Genomic DNA, 19,139 nt, shown 5'->3' with positions numbered 1-19,139 from the left:
TTTAATCAAATGACACACAATTGTGAACATTTCCTATTTCTACTTTCCATTTAGGCTGAATGGATGTAACCTCACAGACAACTGCTGTGCTTCTTTGGCCTCGACTCTCAGCTCAAACTCCTCCCAACTGAGGGTGCTGGACCTGAGTAACAATGACTTGCAGGATTCAGGAGTGAAGCTGCTCTCTGCTGGACTGGAGAGTCCACACTGTCAACTGGAGACACTGAGGTCAACATGTACTTATTACAGTTCCACTATACTGTAGGCTGATATACACACTAAACACAAATGTTTCTGTGCCCCCCCCCCAAAAAAAGGGTTATTTGGCTTGTTGCCATAGTGGATCCCATTTTGGTTCTTTATAGAACCTTTTATGAATGTTCTATAAAGAACCATGCTAATAAGGTTCTATATGGAACCTATAAGGAACCCTTTCCTAATCACCCCCCCAAAAAAGGGTTCCCTTTTCTATGGTTCTTTATCAAACCTTTATGGAGAATGGTTCTATAGAGATAGATCCTATTGAAGAACCACACATATATATATTTTTAAATTCTGGCTATCCATATTATATACATTTTAAAAAGGTTGAATCAGGTTTGTTAGTTCTGTAACAGCAGGGAGTCTCTGAGGAGATCATTATGAACTACTGAGTTACTCAACCGTTCTGAATTGACAGAAGGACATACAGTATATGACGCTATCCCAAGACACCGTCACAGGCCACTGTCATGTGATGGTGTAACGGTTTTCATGTGGTCGGACCAAACTGCAGCGTGTAGATTGCGATCCATGTTTAATAAAACAACGTAACACGAATCAAAACACAAACTCAACAAAACGTAATGAAAACCGAAACAGCCTAAACTGGTGCAAACTACCACAGACTAAGGACATCAAGACACTAAGGACATTCACCCACAACACAACCAAAGAATATGGCTGCCTAAATATGGGTCCCAATCAGAGACAACGATAAACACCTGCCTCTGATTGAGAACCACTTCAGACAGCCATAGACTTACCTAGAACACCCCACTAAGCTAAAATCCCACTACATACACACCACATACAAAAACCCATGTCACACCCTGGCCTGACCAAATAACTGAAGATAAACACAAAACACTTGGACCAGGGCGTGACAGATGGCCTAACACAGGGGTGTCAAAGTCAAATGGACGGAGGGCCAAATAAAAAATTTAGCTACAAGCCGAGGGCCGGACTGTTCGAATGTTCATTGAAAAATGTTTAAATGACGCATATAGTCTAGTGAACCTAATTGAACCTACTGAAAACCTAACAAATATATTCCAATATGATCAGATAAATAAAGCAATATTTTCTTATGGCTCTGTCAGTAATCTTTAATTTTCAACAGACACAAAAGACAAATTTCCTTTATATAAAAATCCCCATAACATGAACATTAAATGAAAGAAACCGGTATTCAAGGCACCATCAGTAGCCTATATTTTCTATTTTAGCAAAAGTGGGCTAAATTTACTTCAAAGAAAAAAACAATAATAGCAATTTTCTATCATCCACTCAACTGAAATTTTTTAAAAATATAATTGGATTGAAATACAATAAAATAAAGTGCAAAAATCTATTAATCAAAAACAACACTTTGTTTAAGGAGAAGTAACATGCAGTGAAAACAAATATTAAACTTTAACTTTTAAACTTGAACTGAGTAAAAACTCTAAATATGTGATTGCACAGTAATGTTCACTTGTTTGAGGTTGAGGGTGATACTTGGTGGTGTCCCATCTTTTCCACAAGTTCATCAATGTTCGGGGTAAGGCTCTGAGCTGAGGAAATCCTCAGAATTGAGTGGAGGTGTTCAGCAGTAAGTCGACTTCTGTGTGATGTTTTGTTCAAGTTCATCAAAGAAAACAGTTGTTCACACAGGTATGTGCTGCCAAACATAGACAACGTTTGAGCAGCCTGGATGCGCAGCTGGGGCATTGTGTCGGGGAGGAAACGGGCGAACTCCGCAGCACCCACTGCCGCATATTTTGCCCTCAGTGCATCATTGCATTGGAGGTCAATCAACTCCATTTGGAGGTTTGGTGGTGAGCTTTCCACGTCAACAGCAAATGGGTTACCAAGCAGTTCCAACCTGCTTTTTTGTGCTTCAAAGTCAGCAAATCGGCGTCGAAAGTCAGCGGCAAGCATACCTATTTTATCAGCCAACTGTGCGCTCTGGAACGCACTGGTAGAGAGCTTCTCTTTCATGGTCTGGCAGCTGGGAAAGTGGCTCAAATTTTCTTTCCGCATCTGCGTCTCCCACAGAGTCAGTTTGGTTTTAAATGCCTTCACTGTACTGTACATATCAGAGATGACACGATCCCGACCCTGCAGCTGCAAGTTCATTGCATTCAGATGACTCGTAATGTCACACAGAAAAGCCATTTCACACAGAAACATTTCGTCTCGGAGTTGTGTTGTGTCTTTCCCTTTGCTGTCCAAGAACAGACAAATCTCCTCACGAAGCTCAAAACATCTTTGAAGCACCTTTCCCTGGCTTAGCCATCGCACCTCTGTGTGATAAGGCAAATCACCATGCTCCGTTTCTAACTCCGTCAGAAATGCCTTGAACTGGCGGTGATTCAAACCTTTGGCTCTGATAAAGTTAACTGTGCGCGTGATGATGCTCATTACATGCTCCATTTTCAAGGCTTTACCGCACAACGCTTCCTGGTGTATGATACAATGATAAGCTGTCAGCTCACCTGTCGCGTTTTCCTCTTGCATCTTTTCCCGTATCTTCCCCACCAGTCCGCTCCTGTGTCCACACATCGCAGGTGCTCCGTCGGTTGTCAAACCCACGAGTTTTTCCCAAGGCAGCTCCATCTCATTTACACATCTTGACACCTCTTCATACAAATCATGCCCCGTAGTTGTGCCATGCATAGGACGTAAAGCCAAAAACTCCTCTGTCACGCTTAGGCTGGAGTCCACTCCGCGGATGAAAATTGACAACTGGGCAATGTCAGAAATGTCGGTGCTCTCATCCACAGCCAAGGAATATGCAATGAAATCTTTTCCCTTTTTCACAAGCTGCTCTTTTAGATTGATGGACAACTGGTCTACTCTCTCGGCAATGGTGTTTCTGCTCAGACTCACATTTAAAAAGAGTTGCCTTTTTTCTGGGCAAACTTCGTCACAAACTTTAATCATGCAGTTTTTGATGAAATCCCCCTCCGTAAATGGCCGGGCTGATTTAGCGATCTCTTCTGCCAAAATAAAACTGGCCTTGACAGCAGCCTGGCCTTGTGATTTGGCTTTTTTGAACAGAGCCTGTCGAGATTTGAGGCCTCGTTTTAATTCCTCTGCCTTTTGTAGCCTTTGTTCCATGTCCATATTCTTGTTTTTGTCCGCGTGTTTCGTTTCATAATGTCGTCTCAGATTATACTCTTTCAGTACCGCCACACTTTCTCCACACAGAAGACACACAGGTTTTCCAGCTACCTCCGTGAACAAATACTCCGACTCCCACCTTGTTTGAAACCCCCGGTTCTCAGTGTCCACCTTCCGTTTTGCCATTTTTGATGGGTATCTGAAAGTTAATTTTACTGTGATGCTGACAACTGCTGTGCCAATAAATATTGAAATGAAGCAGCCTACTGCTCGGTGCGTCACCGTTGCATTGTGGGAAATGTAGTATTGGTGCGTGTAAAAGATCTGCGGGCTGCCGGCTTGCTGCGGTCTGCGGGCCGGTTCTAATAATAAATCAAGATCATCCCAGGGGCCGTAAAAAACCTTCTCGCGGGCCGGATGTGGCCCGCGGGCCTTGACTCTGACATATGTGGCCTAACACAACATTAGATATACTGGTCAACACGGGTGCACAAAAAGAGCTGTGTTTGCAAACCACACCCCAAAATATTAGAAAGGGCCACCACCCCTACATTTTAATCATCACTCAAAGAGGAAAGGGAACCTTTTGTGAACCGCAAAGAACCATTAAAGGTCCCACGTTTCCCAAAGAACCATTAAAGGTCCCACGTTTCCCAAAGAACCATTAAAGGTCCCACGTTTCCCAAAGAACCATTAAAGGTCTCAAAGGGTTCTCTGAGTCATCATGGTTCCACATAGAACCATCACATTTCCCAAAGAACCATTAAAGGTCTCACATTTCCCAAAGAACCATTAAAGGTCCCACGTTTCCCAAAGAACCATTAAAGGTCTCAAAGGGTTCTCTGAGTCATCATGGTTCCACATAGAACCATCACATTTCCCAAAGAACCATTAAAGGTCCCACATTTCCCAAAGAACCATTAAAGGTCCCACATTTCCCAAAGGACCATTAAAGGTCTCAACGAGTTCTGCGAGTCATTATGGTTCCACATAGAACCATCACACTTCACAAAGAACCCTTGAGGAACCCTCTTTTCTTAGTGTGTACCAGCCTAATATATTTGGGCATGAGAACTGAGTGTTCACTGCTTCCAGTCTGTATTTTGTTGTCTTCCTTGTCATGTTATATGTTACATGTTATATGTTACATGTTATAAGTTACATGTTATATGAAGAGATGTATTAACTCAAATCAATGTGCAATAAACCACTCATTCTCTTTTGTAAAAAATAATAATAATAATGTTTTCATTGCAGTTGTTTATCTGGCAAAAAGAATGAAAAGATAGCTGCCCACTTAAGATTTTAGCAGTCCGTGTATAAAATAATGTTGGTGTGTAATGTGGAAATGCTTACGTGTAGAAATTATGATCAACTCTCTGCAGGCTGTCAGGCTGCCTGGTCACAGAGGAAGGCTGTGCTTCTCTGGCCTCAGCTCTGAAGTCAAACCCCTCACATCTAAGAGAGCTGGACCTGAGCTACAATCACCCAGAAGACTCAGCACTGAAGCTGTTCTCTGCAGGACTGGAGAAACTCAAGTATTTTGAGTGTTTGCCTCTATCTGTATTGTCTGCCTGCATGGGAGTGTGTTCCTGTGTGTCTGCCTGCATGGGAGTGTGTTCCTGTGTGTCTGCATGCATGTGAGTGTGTTCCTGTGTCTGCCTGCATGTGAGTGTGTTCCTGCCTGCATGCATGTGAGTGTGTTCCTGCGTGTCTGCATGCATGTGAGTGTGTTCCTGCGTGTCAAACCTGAGTTAGTAACCAGCCTATCAGATGGAAGGAGACACTAGTGATCAAACCTGAGTTAGTAACCAGCCTATCAGATGGAAGGATGAACTAGTGATCAAACCTGAGTTAGTAACCAGCCTATCAGATGGAAGGATGAACTAGTGATCAAACCTGAGTTAGTAACCAGCCTATCAGATGGAAGGATGAACTAGTGATCAAACCTGAGTTAGTAAGCAGCCTATCAGATGGAAGGATGAACTAGTGATCAAACCTGAGTGAGTTAGTAAGTAGCCTATCAGATGGAAGGAGACATTAGTGATCAAACCTGAGTGAGTTAGTAAGTAGCCTATCTTTGGTAGCGTGGGCACGGCTCGCCTTGTTCCTCCCAACAGTCAAACAAACAGTGAGATATTGATTTTTTTTCTTCTTTTTTTCGTGAAAGTAACTCAACGTAATGTAACTAGTAATATAATGTGTTACCTTCCAGTAATATTGTCTGTAATATTGTTAAATGTAACGAGTAACTAATCCCAACACTTCATGTGTGTAAATCTGATATATATGAATCATTATCTTTTTTTAAATCCTTTAAACATTTTTTTTTACATAATCTTTTACAGTTTGGACAATGGTGAAGAGCGCCGGTTACAACCAGGGCTTAAAAAATGTAAGTGATGAATGCTTAAGTTAAACAATGTATTGAGCTGAAACAGGGCTGTGGAGGCTCTGATGCAAAGTTCTGATTCAAGTTCCATATAGTGACCTGCGTTTCTTCCTAGACTCTAGGGCAGGGCTTAGACTCTAGGGCAGGGCTTAGACTCTAGGGCAGGGCTTAGATTCTAGGGCAGGGCTTAGACTCTAGGGCAGGGCTTAGACTCTAGGGCAGGGCTTAGACTCTAGGGCAGGGCTTAGACTCTAGGGCAGGGCTTAGATTCTAGGGCAGGGCTTAGATTCTAGAGCAGGGCTAGACAACCCTGTTCCTAGGCAGCGTTTCTTCCTAGATTCTAGGGCAGGGCTTGGCAACCTGGTTCCTAGGCTGTGTTTCTTCCTAGACTCTAGGGCAGGGCTTGGCAACCCTGTTCCTAGGCTGCGTTTCTTCCTAGACTCTAGGGCAGGGCTAGACAACCCTGTTCCTAGGCAGGGTTTCTTCCTAGATTCTAGGGCAGGGCTAGGCAACCCTGTTCCTAGGCTGCGTTTCTTCCTAGATTCTAGGGCAGGGCGAGGCAACTCTGTTCCTAGGCTGCGTTTCTTCCTAGATTCTAGGGCAGGGCGAGGCAAACCTGTTCCTAGGCTGTGTTTCTTCCTAGATTCTAGGGCAGGGCGAGGCAACCCTGTTCCTAGGCTGCGTTTCTTCCTAGATTCTAGGGCAGGGCGAGGCAACCCTGTTCCTAGGCTGCGTTTCTTCCTAGATTCTAGGGCAGGGCTTGGCAACCCGGTTCCTAGGCTGTGTTTCTTCCTAGATTCTAGGGCAGGGCTTGGCAACCCTGTTCCTAGGCTGCATTTCTTCCTAGACTCTAGAGCAGGGCTTGGCAACCCTGTTCCTAGGCTGCGTTTCTTCCTAGACTCTAGAGCAGGGCTTGGCAACCCGGTTCCTAGGCTGTGTTTCTTCCTAGATTCTAGGGCAGGGCTAGACAACCCTGTTCCTAGGCTGCGTTTCAAACTCATTAAAGACACACCCTCATCCACTTACCCTTGGGGGAATCCCCAAGGCAATATTTGTCATCGGTCCAAATGATTAGCCAAGCAAGAGAAGTTTGCAATGCAAGTCCTTCTGCCTTCCTTTTTAATGGAGTTTACGAGTGCACAATTCTGTTCACTTCAGGGCCTGAAACACCCCATAACTCAATTCGCGGTGATTGTACATCCGCTAACAAAAGTTCACCAAAACCTCAACGTCAATATGGAGTCGACATACAAGTGTAAAAACAAATGGAAATAACTTAGAAATTGTGCCACTAATGCACAAACACGTTTCGTAAAATTAATTATATTTTTCTTTGGTTAGCTTTTGGAAATTCTTCAGAAGTTCCAGCTAGGCAGGCTAACGTCAGTTAGCTAATTAATTTGCTCGCTATCGTACAGTATGCGTATATTAATAATTATACAGTTAAAATAAGTAGACATGCAATCATAATTGACTGTAGGGCATATAAAGCACCCACAAGCTACCAGCGGCTGAAAAAACAATAATCTCGGGATGAACAAGTGACGAATTTCAGGGCAAGGACGGTCCATTTCAAATTCATTCCTTCCTTCCTCGCCCCTTTGCCTGCAAGTGTAAACTCATCAGACGTTGTGAATCGTCATCGACTGTGTCCACTAAAATTTGAGGGCTGAGGGGAGAGGGTGTGTCTGTTAAGTGTTTGGAATGCAGCCCTGGAGTGCCGTAAGTTTGCAGGGTTTTGTTCCAACTAGGCACCACACCTGAACAACTGAGATAATTGATCAGTTTAGTGATTGCCTAAATTCAACACACCTGATTTTCAAATCAAAAGTCAAATCAAATGTTATTTGTCAAATGCGCCGAATACAACAGGTGTAGTAGACCTTACAGTGAAATGCTGAATACAACAGGTGTAGAAGACCTTACAGTGAAATACTGAATACAACAGGTGTAGTAGACCTTACAGTGAAATGCTGAATACAACAGGTGAAGTAGACCTTACAGTGAAATGCTGAATACAACAGGTGAAGTAGACCTTACAGTGAAATGCTGAATACAACAGGTGTAGTAGACCTTACAGTGAAATGCTGAATACAACAGGTGAAGTAGACCTTACAGTGAAATGCTGAATACAACAGGTGTAGTAGACCTTACAGTGAAATGCTGAATACAACAGGTGTAGTAGACCTTACCGTGAAATGCTGAATACAACAGGTGTAGTAGACCTTACAGTGAAATGCTGAATACAACAGGTGTAGTAGACCTTACCGTGAAATGCTGAATACAACAGGTGTAGTAGACCTTACCGTGAAATGCTGAATACAACAGGTGTAGTAGACCTTACCGTGAAATGCTGAATACAACAGGTGTAGTAGACCTTACAGTGAAATGCTGAATACAACAGGTGTAGTAGACCTTACAGTGAAATGCTGAATACAACAGGTGTAGAAGACCTTACAGTGAAATGCTGAATACAACAGGTGTAGTAGACCTTACCGTGAAATGTTGAATACAACAGGTGTAGTAGACCTTACCGTGAAATGCTGAATACAACAGGTGTAGTAGACCTTACAGTGAAATGCTGAATACAACAGGTGTAGTAGACCTTACAGTGAAATGCTGAATACAACAGGTGTAGTAGACCTTACAGTGAAATGCTGAATACAACAGGTGTAGTAGACCTTACAGTGAAATGCTGAATACAACAGGTGTAGTAGACCTTACAGTGAAATGATTACTTACAAGCCCTAAACCAACAATGCAGTTCAAATAAATAGAGTTAATAAAATATTTACTAAATAAACTAAAGTTTAAAAAAATCAAATCAATCAAAACACATTTACCTAACAATAAAGAGGCTGGTACTGGTACAGAGTCAATGTGGAGGCTATATACAGGGGGTACTGGTACAGAGTCAATGTGTGGAGGCTATATACAGGGGGTACCGGTACTGAGTCAATGTGGAGTCTATATACAGGGGGTACTGTTACAGAGTCAATGTGGAGGCTATATACAGGTGGTACCGGTACAGAGTCAATGTGGAGGCTATATACAGGGGGTACCGGTACTGAGTCAATGTGGAGTCTATATACAGGGGGTACTGGTACAGAGTCGATGTGGAGGCTATATACAGGGGGTACTGGTACAGAGTCAGTGTGGAGGCTATATACAGGGGGTACCGGTACCGAGTCAATGTGGAGGCTATATACAGGGTGTTACGGTACTGAGTCAATGTGGAGGCTATATACAGGGTGTTACGGTACCGAGTCAATGTGGAGGCTATATACAGGGTGTTACGGTACAGAGTCAATGTGGAGGCTATATACAGGGTGTTACGGTACAGAGTCAATGTGGAGGCTATATACAGGGTGTTACGGTACTTAGTCAACGTGGAGGCTATTTCCAGGGGGTACAGGTACCTTGTCAATGTGCGGGAGTGCAGGTTAGCCGAGGTAATTTGTAAAGTGACTATGTATAGATAATAAACAGCGAGTAGCAGCAGTGTAAAAACATAAGGTGGGGTCAATATTAATAGTCCAGGTGGCCATTTTGATTAGTTGTTCAGCAGTATGGCATTATGGCTTGGGGGTAGAAGCTGTTACAGAGCCTTTTGGTGCTAGACTTGGTGCTCCGGTACTGCTTGCCGTAGCAGAGACAACAGTCTATGACCATTTTTTGGAACCTTCCTCTGACACCGCCTGGTCCAGGTCGGTTAACTTAAAAACATGAAGTGTCTATGGCACTCCGGGACCAGGGTTACCTGTCCCTGCTCTAGTGACCCAGGGCCGGCGCCAGAATAAATCAGTTGGACGGGGCCTCTGGTTTCCATTGGTCGGGCACGTTATTTTCACTGTGCCTCCTGTGTGTGCACAATTTGTTTTTAATAGTAAAAGATCATAGGCAACTGGTGAGTTTCAAGGTTGGGGATTCTAAGTGACCTTTAATCTTTAATTTCATTTAATTTAATTCTCAATTTCAGCCAAAGAAGTGTTATATACAGAGTTTGGTCTACAGTTCGACATAAACAAAGAAAAATAAATACAAAAAGTAACACAATAACATCACAATAACAAGGATATATATACAGGAGTGTACCGGTACCGAGTCAGTGTGTGAGGGTACCGGTTAGTTGAGGTAATTTGTACATGTAGCTGGGGGTGTAGTGACTACGCATAGATAAACAATAACCAATGTTGTTTATGGTGTGATATGAAGCTGGAGACCAGTGAATAATGTTAGTTGACTAGATGGGACAAATGTAACTTGTAATGTGTTTCTTTTTGTTGGTTTCGCCATCAGATGCCTGTGAACTCACACTGGATCCAAACACAGCAGGCAGACAGCTCATTCTGTCTGAGGACAACAGAAAAGTGACATCGGTGGAGAGTTTTAAGGACCGGCCACAGGTGCTGTGTAGAGAGGGTCTGAATGGGTGTTGCTACTGGGAGGTAGAGTGGAGTGGGGAAAAAACTTGTTTGGCAGTGACCTATAAAAGAAAAAGTAGTTTTGATTCCAATCTACTTGGAAGCAATGACATATCTTGGGGTCTGGGATGCTACAGTGATGGTTACACTGCCTGGCACAATGGTAATCACACGACCATACTGGCACCTTACTCCAGTAGAGTTGGAGTGTATCTGGACTGGCAGGCTGGTTCTCTTACCTTCTATAGCATCTCCTCTGACACACTGACCCACCTGCACACATTCCACACCTCGTTCAATGAGCCCCTCTATGCAGGGTTTTTGGTTGAGGAGACGGTGTCCCTGTGCAGGGTGGTTTTTAGCTCGAGCTGCTAGACCTGTTAGACCTGCTAGACCTTATTGTTTCTTAGCAACTGGACCTTCCAGGTAAATCTAGCTATTCAAATCCATCTTTCTTCTTCTTCTTTGGTACAAAATACAGTTTCCCCATCAATAGAAGAAAATGTTACGTAGCATATTATGTATTCAAGCCTACATATATTATACAATTAAAAATAATGAAGTTAAGCGATGTTGCCATAGACCTGATATATTGACCTTTACACGGAACCCAAACCCGCTGAGCGCGTGCGCCATCGTGCATAAATTGATTTTGCCCCCCCCCACACACCAAATGCGATCACGACACGCAGGTTAAAATATCAAAACAAATTCTGAACCAATGACATTAATTTGGGGACAGGTCGAAAAGCATTAAACATGTATGGCAATTTAGCTAGTTAGCTTGCACTTGCTAGCTAACGTTAATTTGTCCTATTTAGCTAGCTTGCTGTTGCTAGCTAATTTGTCCTGGGATATAAACATTGATTTGTTATTTTACCTGAAATGCACAAGGACCTCTAATCCGACAATTAACCCACACATAAAACAGACAACCGAATCGTTTCTAGTCATCTCTCCTCCTTCCAGGCTTTTTCATCTTTGAACTTATATGGTGATCGCATTTAAACTTTCATTGTATTACCACAACAACCGGCAACAAAGGTTGTCTTTCAATCACCCACGTGGGTATAACCAATGAGGAGATGGCACGAGGGTACCTGCTTCTATAAACCAATGAGGAGATGGGAGAGGCAGGACTTTCCGGGCGATCTGCGTCAGAAATAGAAATGACTTCTATTTTAGCCCTTGGTAACGCAGACGTCGTTGGCGGTTGCAATAGTTGAATAACATGGATTTCTACATGTATTTTACGACATGTCCGGTCTGGTCAGCATGCAAGGTTAGATAATAATAGCCTATGGACCTAATAGATAGGCCTAATAATATTGAAACAGCTCAGACAGAGTCTAATGGCTTAATACTAGGTAGGTCTATCGATTGAACATACATGAAAGTGATGTCAATATATATCCTAATAATCTAGCTATTATATAATTCAGTTATTTTGCTTCGATTTTTTTTTTTAGCATTGCAAACTTTTTAAGCTATTTATATTCAACTATGAAGTTTTTTGGTGAAACAGAGAAACATCTTCATAAACGGTGATCTAACGATGAATTTAGCTGTTCTACGAGTTGTCTGAGGCAGGCGTTAGATTACGAGCAATTTCAAGTGTTAATAAAGACGGTTTTGGGAAACGCTCGGTAATGTAAATATTGTTTTACGAGCGTTCTAACGATGAATTTAGCCTTAAGATGTATTTGGGAAACCGGACCCTAATCGGGAAAAAATATGTATGTTTCTACGGTATATTACTATACACTTATGTTCCTAGTCAGTTTGAATGCCTATCTCTAAACCCAATTTACGGGTGTAGGGGTATACCGCCACCCTCTGCTCACTCCAGGGAATTTCAGGGTATTGGTAAATTACCTGGGCCTCGTTTCCCACTTGCGATGTAGCCTAACTTAAAACAATACGATGATCGTACACGCTACCAGCTTTCACTAAGTGTATCGTTAGACAACCTGGTCTCAGAGCTTTTCGTTTTATTCTGTAGATCAATTCAATACACTACACTTAGTATGATTTTTGATTTAACCTTTATTTAACTAGGCAAGTCAGTTAAGAGCAAATTCTTACTTACAATGATAGCCTACCCCAGCCTGTTGTGATACAGCCTAGAATCAAACCAGGGTCTGTAGTGACACCTCTAGCACTGAGATGCAGTACCTTAGACTGCTGCGCCTCGCGAGCCCAAAATGATGTGTTTTGTATGGTATGTATTAGTCCTAATTTGTGGATTTCCATCACCCATGTTGTATGATATGTTACGAATTTGTGAAATGTATGATATGTTACACATTTTTTAAATGTATGATATGTTGTAAATTTGAAAAACGTTTTTTATTTTTTATTATTATTTTTTACATTTCCTGTGTTACGTCTAGTCTATGAGACCAGGCTGCGTTAGACTGTAGATATTGATAGGATCGAAAGAAAATCAGCGCTGCTCAAGGATCAGCTTTCTCCATTAAAATCTGACCTTTAACATTACAATTATACAACAATATTGACGACAGAAAAGTTCCTAGTGAGATATTACCTATGGCTGCAAATATTGAAGGTGCTTGTTATGCTTAGCCAATAATAGAGCTAATACATCACAGATTGGGCACATGTTGTCACACATCATGAAACATATTGAGGCAAAAAAAGTACAGACAGTAAGTAGCCTAGTGGAAAAATATAACTCGATATGATTTCAAGGCTCAATTATCCTATTTATCTTTTAATGAAGTCATAATAATAATAATAATATTAATATATGCCATTTAGCAGACGCTAGTCATCTCGGTTTTCATTTGAAGCATTGTGTTATTTTTCACTTGTTTGCACTGGCAACCCGTCATTCACCTGTTTAGCTTAAAAAATAAAAACGTTTGGTTGTTGTTTCCTGTTTTTCATGTTATTTTGCCATTAATACGAGTCACATATCAGTTTGCAAAATAAATAAATAATTGAGTTAATGAAGATGCATACAGACGTGGTCTGTTTTTTGTTTTCTTGAGAAAGGCAGCTCTAAAATGCAGATGTTTCAGCCCAGTTCAGTGCTTTCTGTGGTGATGGGGCAGACAGCGGAAAATATGGAGTTTAGGGGATTGGTAATGTTCTCTAGTTGCGCTGTGATTGGCTCAGTGTTCTGTTACACATGGGGATACTACGTCACTGCAAAATCTACGGGTAGAGCTCGAAAATTCAAGCCCCTTGGGTGCTGCCATAGAGTTACATTAGAATTGTCCATCCAAGAAGGCTCAAGGTCATTGGACAGATCGTCGTCAAATCACGTTATATCTACTTTAGCTTTGATTGGACATGTCAACATCATACTTACAAAATATTAGCTAGCAAGCTAGTAGTCATCATCATGAATCAAGTAGACAATCTACTGGCAAATCCTTTTTAATCCTTGTCATATGACGAGAAATTATAGATAAAATGTATCGGTGCTCATCGGCCATAAACATTATACGACAAGTTGGAAATCGACTATTCAACACTGAGTGGTTTGGAAGGAATCAGTGAGGTGGGTTTGTGGTCCAAGTCTGGGTTTAACGATCTCTTTTCCAAAGCTTAAAAGGATAAACATTCAACATTTGCCATGCTGTCAATCCAGATTGACTTCTGGAACGTCTGGAAACTCGGAACTGGGAAATCTCATACTTCAGTGAGTTCAAGACAACTGGGAACTCTGAAGAAAAAAACGACTGGAAAAATATGATTCGAACGGTCATCCAACTCGGAATTCCAAGTCAGGAACTCTGGCCTCCTTCTAGAACTCCGACCTGAAGATCACTGATGTCATGATTCCAAGTGGGGAACTCTGGCCTCCTTCTAGAACTCCGACCTGAAGATCACTGATGTCATGATTCCAAGTGGGGAACTCTGGCCTCCTTCTAGAACTCCGACCTGAAGATCACTGATGTCATGATTCCAAGTCAGGAACTCTGGCCTCTTTCTAGAACTCCGACCTGAAGATCACTGACGTCATCATGATTTGACCTTGTTTTCCCCCCAGAGTTCCCAGTTGTCTTACGGTTTGCCTCTTATCCTCACGTCGTCCCCTTACGCCATAGTTTGTACATCTCAATTGTCAGTAGAAACCACATTTGTTGAAGCAAGTCAGCCATATCAGCTATGTTTTTTTTATATCAGCTGAGGCATTAAATTAGGCTGCCAGACAAGACTCCGCTGAAAGCCAGGTGTAGCAGTGGTAAGGTGTTGGGACTGCTGTTGTAGGCCCTAACAGTTTGTGGGCACCGTTTGTCACTGTTATAGTATAAGTCATGTATTGTTTAGTGTTGTGTTGTGTAGTGGCTTTGCTGGCATGCATCTAAAAAAATATGTGGGTAGTTTGCCCCACCATGATTTACACAGTGTTGTAAAGTCCTTAAGCAAAAATACTTTAAAGTTGTTTTTGGGGTATCTGTACTCTGCTTTACTATTCATATTTTTGCCAACTTTTACTTTGACTTCACTACATTTCTAAAGAAAATAAGGTACTTTTTAGTCCATGCATTTTCACTGACACCCAAAAGTACTCATTACATTTTGACAGGAAAATTGTCAAATTTACACACTTATCAAGAGAACATCCCTGGTCATCCCTACTGCCTCTGATCTGGCAGACTCACTAAACAGAGAACATCCCTGGTCAACCCTACTGCCTCTGATCTGGAGGACACACTAAACCGAGAACATCCCTGGTCATCCCTACTGCCTCTGATCTGGCAGACTCACTAAACAGAGAACATCCCTGGTCATCCCTTCTAGCCTCTGATCTGGCAGACTCACTAAACACAAATGCTTCGTTTATAAATTATGTCTGAATGTTGGAGTGTCCCCCTGGCTGTCCGTCAATTTTTTAAAAAGCATTGTGCCATCTGGTTTGCTTAACATAAGGCATTTTTGTTATGCAGGTGAATGAGGACCCAAAAGCGACTTAGCGAAAACAGAGTCTTTATTCCAGTAAAACTCAAGACGAAAACAAAACAGGAAAAAAACTTAAATCCACTCGTAGTAACGAGGACAGACTGGAGACTCGAGCATTGACTGCAGGTTGCTTCGGGAAGGCACCGACCGTAGCAGACTAAGGCACCTGCTCACACGCAGCATCTGAAGGAGACAAGACACGACAGGGCGAGACAAGGACACAGCACAGCGAACATCATACAAGGATCCGACAAGGACAGAAGCGGAAAACAAGGGGAGAAATAGGGACTCTAATCAGAGGACAAAATAGGGGACAGGTGTGAAAAGACTAAATGAGTGAGTAGGAGAATGAGGAACAGCTGGGAGCAGGAACGGAACGATAGAGAGAGGAGAGAGAGGGAGGGGGAGAGAGAGGGATAGAAAAAGGGAACGAACCTAATAAGACCAGCAGGGGGAAACGAACAGAAGGGAAAGCATAATGATAAGACAAAACATGACAATTTTAAATAGTTTTTACTTTTGATACTTAAGTACATTTGAGGAATTCCATTTACTTTCAATACTTAAGTATATTAAACACCAAATACTTTTAGACTTTTACTCAAGTAGTATTTTACTGGGTGACTTTCACTTTTACTTGAGTCGTTTTCTATTAATGTATCTTTACTTTTACTCAAGTATGACAATTGAGTACTTTTTCCACCTCTGGATATACATGCTAAAATCGCCACTACTTGTTTGTAACAATTGCAAATGTTTTTATCAACTTTGTATGTGTAGTCAATTTAAAATTCTGAAGTTATAGATCGTCACAGTCAGACAGAACAGGCCAGGCATAGACATCTTGATTCTATGTTTAGCGGAGATCTTCTGTGGAAAAAGTGTCGTGGAAGGGCCCAAAAAAAAAAGAGTATCTAAGATGCACTTAGTCTGGATCACTTGTAGATGTGGAAAGGTTTTAATGAGACAAAAAAAGGCTCTGGGGAACAGCTTGGCTACTAAAGATTCATCATAAGATGGTTCTTTATTTACTTTCCACGACACTTTTTCCACAGAAGATCTCCGCTAAACATAGAACAGGCCAGGCATTAACATCTTGACTCTATCTTAATTAACTACTAAGCTCTGAGAAAGGAGTCCCTGTTCACATTTATTTTTGTATTTCTCATGCTTCCGCCTCTGTTATAATTGTGCCACTAATTTCTTATAATGTACAGTGGGGCAAAAAAGTATTTAGTCAGCCACCAATTGTGCAAGTTCTCCCACTTAAAAAGATGAGAGGCCTGTAATTTTCATCATAGGTACACTTCAACTATGACAGACAAAATGAGAAAAAAAATCCAGAAAATCACATTGTAGGATTTTTTATTAATTTATTTGCAAATTATGGTGGAAAATAAGTATTTAGGACATCTACTTTGTGCATGACACAAGTCATCTTTCCAACATTTGTTTACAGACAGATTATTTCACTGTACAATTCCAGTGGGTCAGAAGTTTACATACACTATGTTGACTGAGCTTTTAAACAGCTAGGAAAATTCCAGAAAAGGATGTCTTGGCTTTAGAAGCTTCTGATAGGCTAATTGACAGAATTTGAGTCAATTGGAGGTGTACACGTAGAATCATAAAACACGGGACGAGATGTTAAAAACTGTCCATTGTGCCAATAGATGGAATGCACTCGCATGAGATTTGCCGTGATGTTGACAGAGTGGCATGGGAGGTTTATTTCTTAGACTGGGGTAAGATGTCAATTTTTGGGACACATCCTCAGTAGTGTGCCTTCGAATCAGTGGGTGTTTCGGCCTTTAATCACTAAACACCCTCATCAAAGGTGGCCAGCTAAAGGGTGATCAAGCCTTAGCTTGTGTCCCATGCCCAATTAAGATGTCCCACAGGACTGTGCAAGGCAGGGGCGTCCTCTTCCCTGAGCCAGCCATACAGCTGACCTCATATGCCCTCCTCAAGTTGGAGGGATCTGAATTGAGTTCTCAGGTGGGGGTGAGGGGTCATGAAGTTATAGCACAGCAAGGGTCCTTCCGTTTGATCCAGATCCACTGGCTACCTCTTTCAGCTGCTTGAGAAACTGTCCATGGATTCCAAGTTATTTCAGCAACCTGATGATGGAAGAAGCCACGAATCCTCTGCATCCCACTTCAACTGGCCAGACTTTTGCATTCCAGCCACGCTGAGTTGCGTCTGCTGCCAACTCTGTGTAACGCAGTTTCTTACGCTCGTAGGCCTCTTCAACAGAGTTTTCCCATTGGACTGTGAGCTCTATGATGTACACAGCCTTTCGTGAAGGGGACCAGAGTACCATGTCTGGCCTAAGGTTGGTAGAAGCAATCTCAGGTGGAAAAATGAGTTGCTGGCCAATATCGACAAGCATCTTCCAGTCCCGGGCCATGGCTAGGTGTCCAGTTTCTGGCTTTGTAGGAGGATACTTGGGCCTTTTCTGTCCCTCCCGGATGAATGTTGTTGTTTTGACGGGATTGCTTGTTTTTGGAGGTAATGAATTGGTTGCACTCCTCTTGGTCTCAAGTGCTGCAGCCAGGCTCTTGAGGACCTGATTGTGCCTCCAGGTGTAGCGGCCTTGTGAGAGGCTGGTCTTGCAACCTGTCATTATATGCCTGAGAGTCGCTGGAGCTGGGCAGAGGGGGCAGGTCGAGTCCTCGCCATACCATTGATGTAGATTTTTTGGTGATGGAAGGACGTCATAAACAGCTCTTATGATGAAGCTGATGTTGCTTGCCTCCATTTGCCAAAGCTCACTCCAGTTGATCTTTCTCCTCTCCAGGCCTTCCCACCGCGTCCATTGCCCTTGTTTAGCAAGAGAGACAGCCTTTGCACTTCTTGCAGTCTCCTCCTGTCTGCGCACCTCCTCGACCACCAGCTTCCTGCGTTCAGATGTTGTTGCCTTATGGAACGTTGGTTTGCTTGCTGCCAGGCCAAAGCCTCCTCTTCCATGCTGGATATTCCCCACAATGTCTTGGTGTCTCAGGGCTGATGTTGCTTGCTGCACAGCCTTGGATGATGTCCATTTCCGTCCGACTGATTTGACTGGCTGCTTCGTAAGAAGTACTGGTCAATGCGAGGTCCCTGTCTCTGCTTCTCTAACAAGCACCTTTTCCTCCCTTGATGGATCCTTAACCCCCTTGCCGATGTTACTCTCTCCCAACCACAGCTGCACACCTGAAGTGTGTGTCCTGCTGCTGTTATGGTTGTCTCATGTGCTGTGTTCCTACTCATAATCGTTTCCGTTCCTGGGTCCGTAACCGTGTGATCAGTCGTTGAGCCATCTTGCGCGCCAGCTCTCGCAGGCTCTAGGGGTATGTTCCTTTGTTGACTTTCAGTAGCACTTAGCGGGTGTCTCCAACATACTGAAACAGCGTCGGAGACTGCCAACATGGGTAGCTAACCCATGACAGCCCCAGTGGGGTCTATTCCCTCCGGTCAGCTGTCTCTCCAAGCTGTCACACAGACTTTCCTATGTTGTCAGCTGTCCTTTCACAGCAGTCACTGGACTGGTCCAGATAATCAGAATCATAAAACACGGGACGAGATGTTAAAAACTGTCCATTGTGCCAATAGATGGAATGCACTCGCATGAGATTTGCCGTGATGTTGACAGAGTGGCATGGGAGGTTTATTTCTTAGACTGGGGTAAGATGTCAATTTTTGGGACACATCCTCAGTAGTGTGCCTTCGAATCAGTGGGTGTTTCGGCCTTTAATCACTAAACACCCTCATCAAAGGTGGCCAGCTAAAGGGTGATCAAGCCTTAGCTTGTGTCCCATGCCCAATTAAGATGTCCCACAGGACTGTGCAAGGCAGGGGCGTCCTCTTCCCTGAGCCAGCCATACAGCTGACCTCATATGCCCTCCTCAAGTTGGAGGGATCTGAATTGAGTTCTCAGGTGGGGGTGAGGGGTCATGAAGTTATAGCACAGCAAGGGTCCTTCCGTTTGATCCAGATCCACTGGCTACCTCTTTCAGCTGCTTGAGAAACTGTCCATGGAT

General features: G+C 42.8%; 1 protein-coding gene across 1 annotated transcript in view; it reads left to right on the top strand.

The window, feature by feature from the left end:
• Positions 1 to 10,901, top strand: part of LOC124004304 (NLR family CARD domain-containing protein 3-like) — a 35,980-nt gene extending 25,079 nt beyond the window's left edge. The window contains 4 exon segments of the mRNA XM_046313117.1: positions 55 to 228; positions 4,752 to 4,904; positions 5,715 to 5,761; positions 10,058 to 10,901. Of these exon segments, the coding sequence (XP_046169073.1) occupies positions 55 to 228; positions 4,752 to 4,904; positions 5,715 to 5,761; positions 10,058 to 10,557 (874 nt within the window). The 3' untranslated portion in view covers positions 10,558 to 10,901.
• The last annotated feature ends 8,238 nt before the right edge of the window (positions 10,902 to 19,139 follow it).

Source organism: Oncorhynchus gorbuscha, linkage group LG18, assembly GCF_021184085.1.
Source record: "Oncorhynchus gorbuscha isolate QuinsamMale2020 ecotype Even-year linkage group LG18, OgorEven_v1.0, whole genome shotgun sequence".
Classification (NCBI taxonomy): domain Eukaryota; kingdom Metazoa; phylum Chordata; class Actinopteri; order Salmoniformes; family Salmonidae; genus Oncorhynchus; species Oncorhynchus gorbuscha.
The sequence above is the reverse complement of the archived record's forward strand: the minus strand, read 5'-3'. Positions and strand labels throughout refer to the sequence as shown.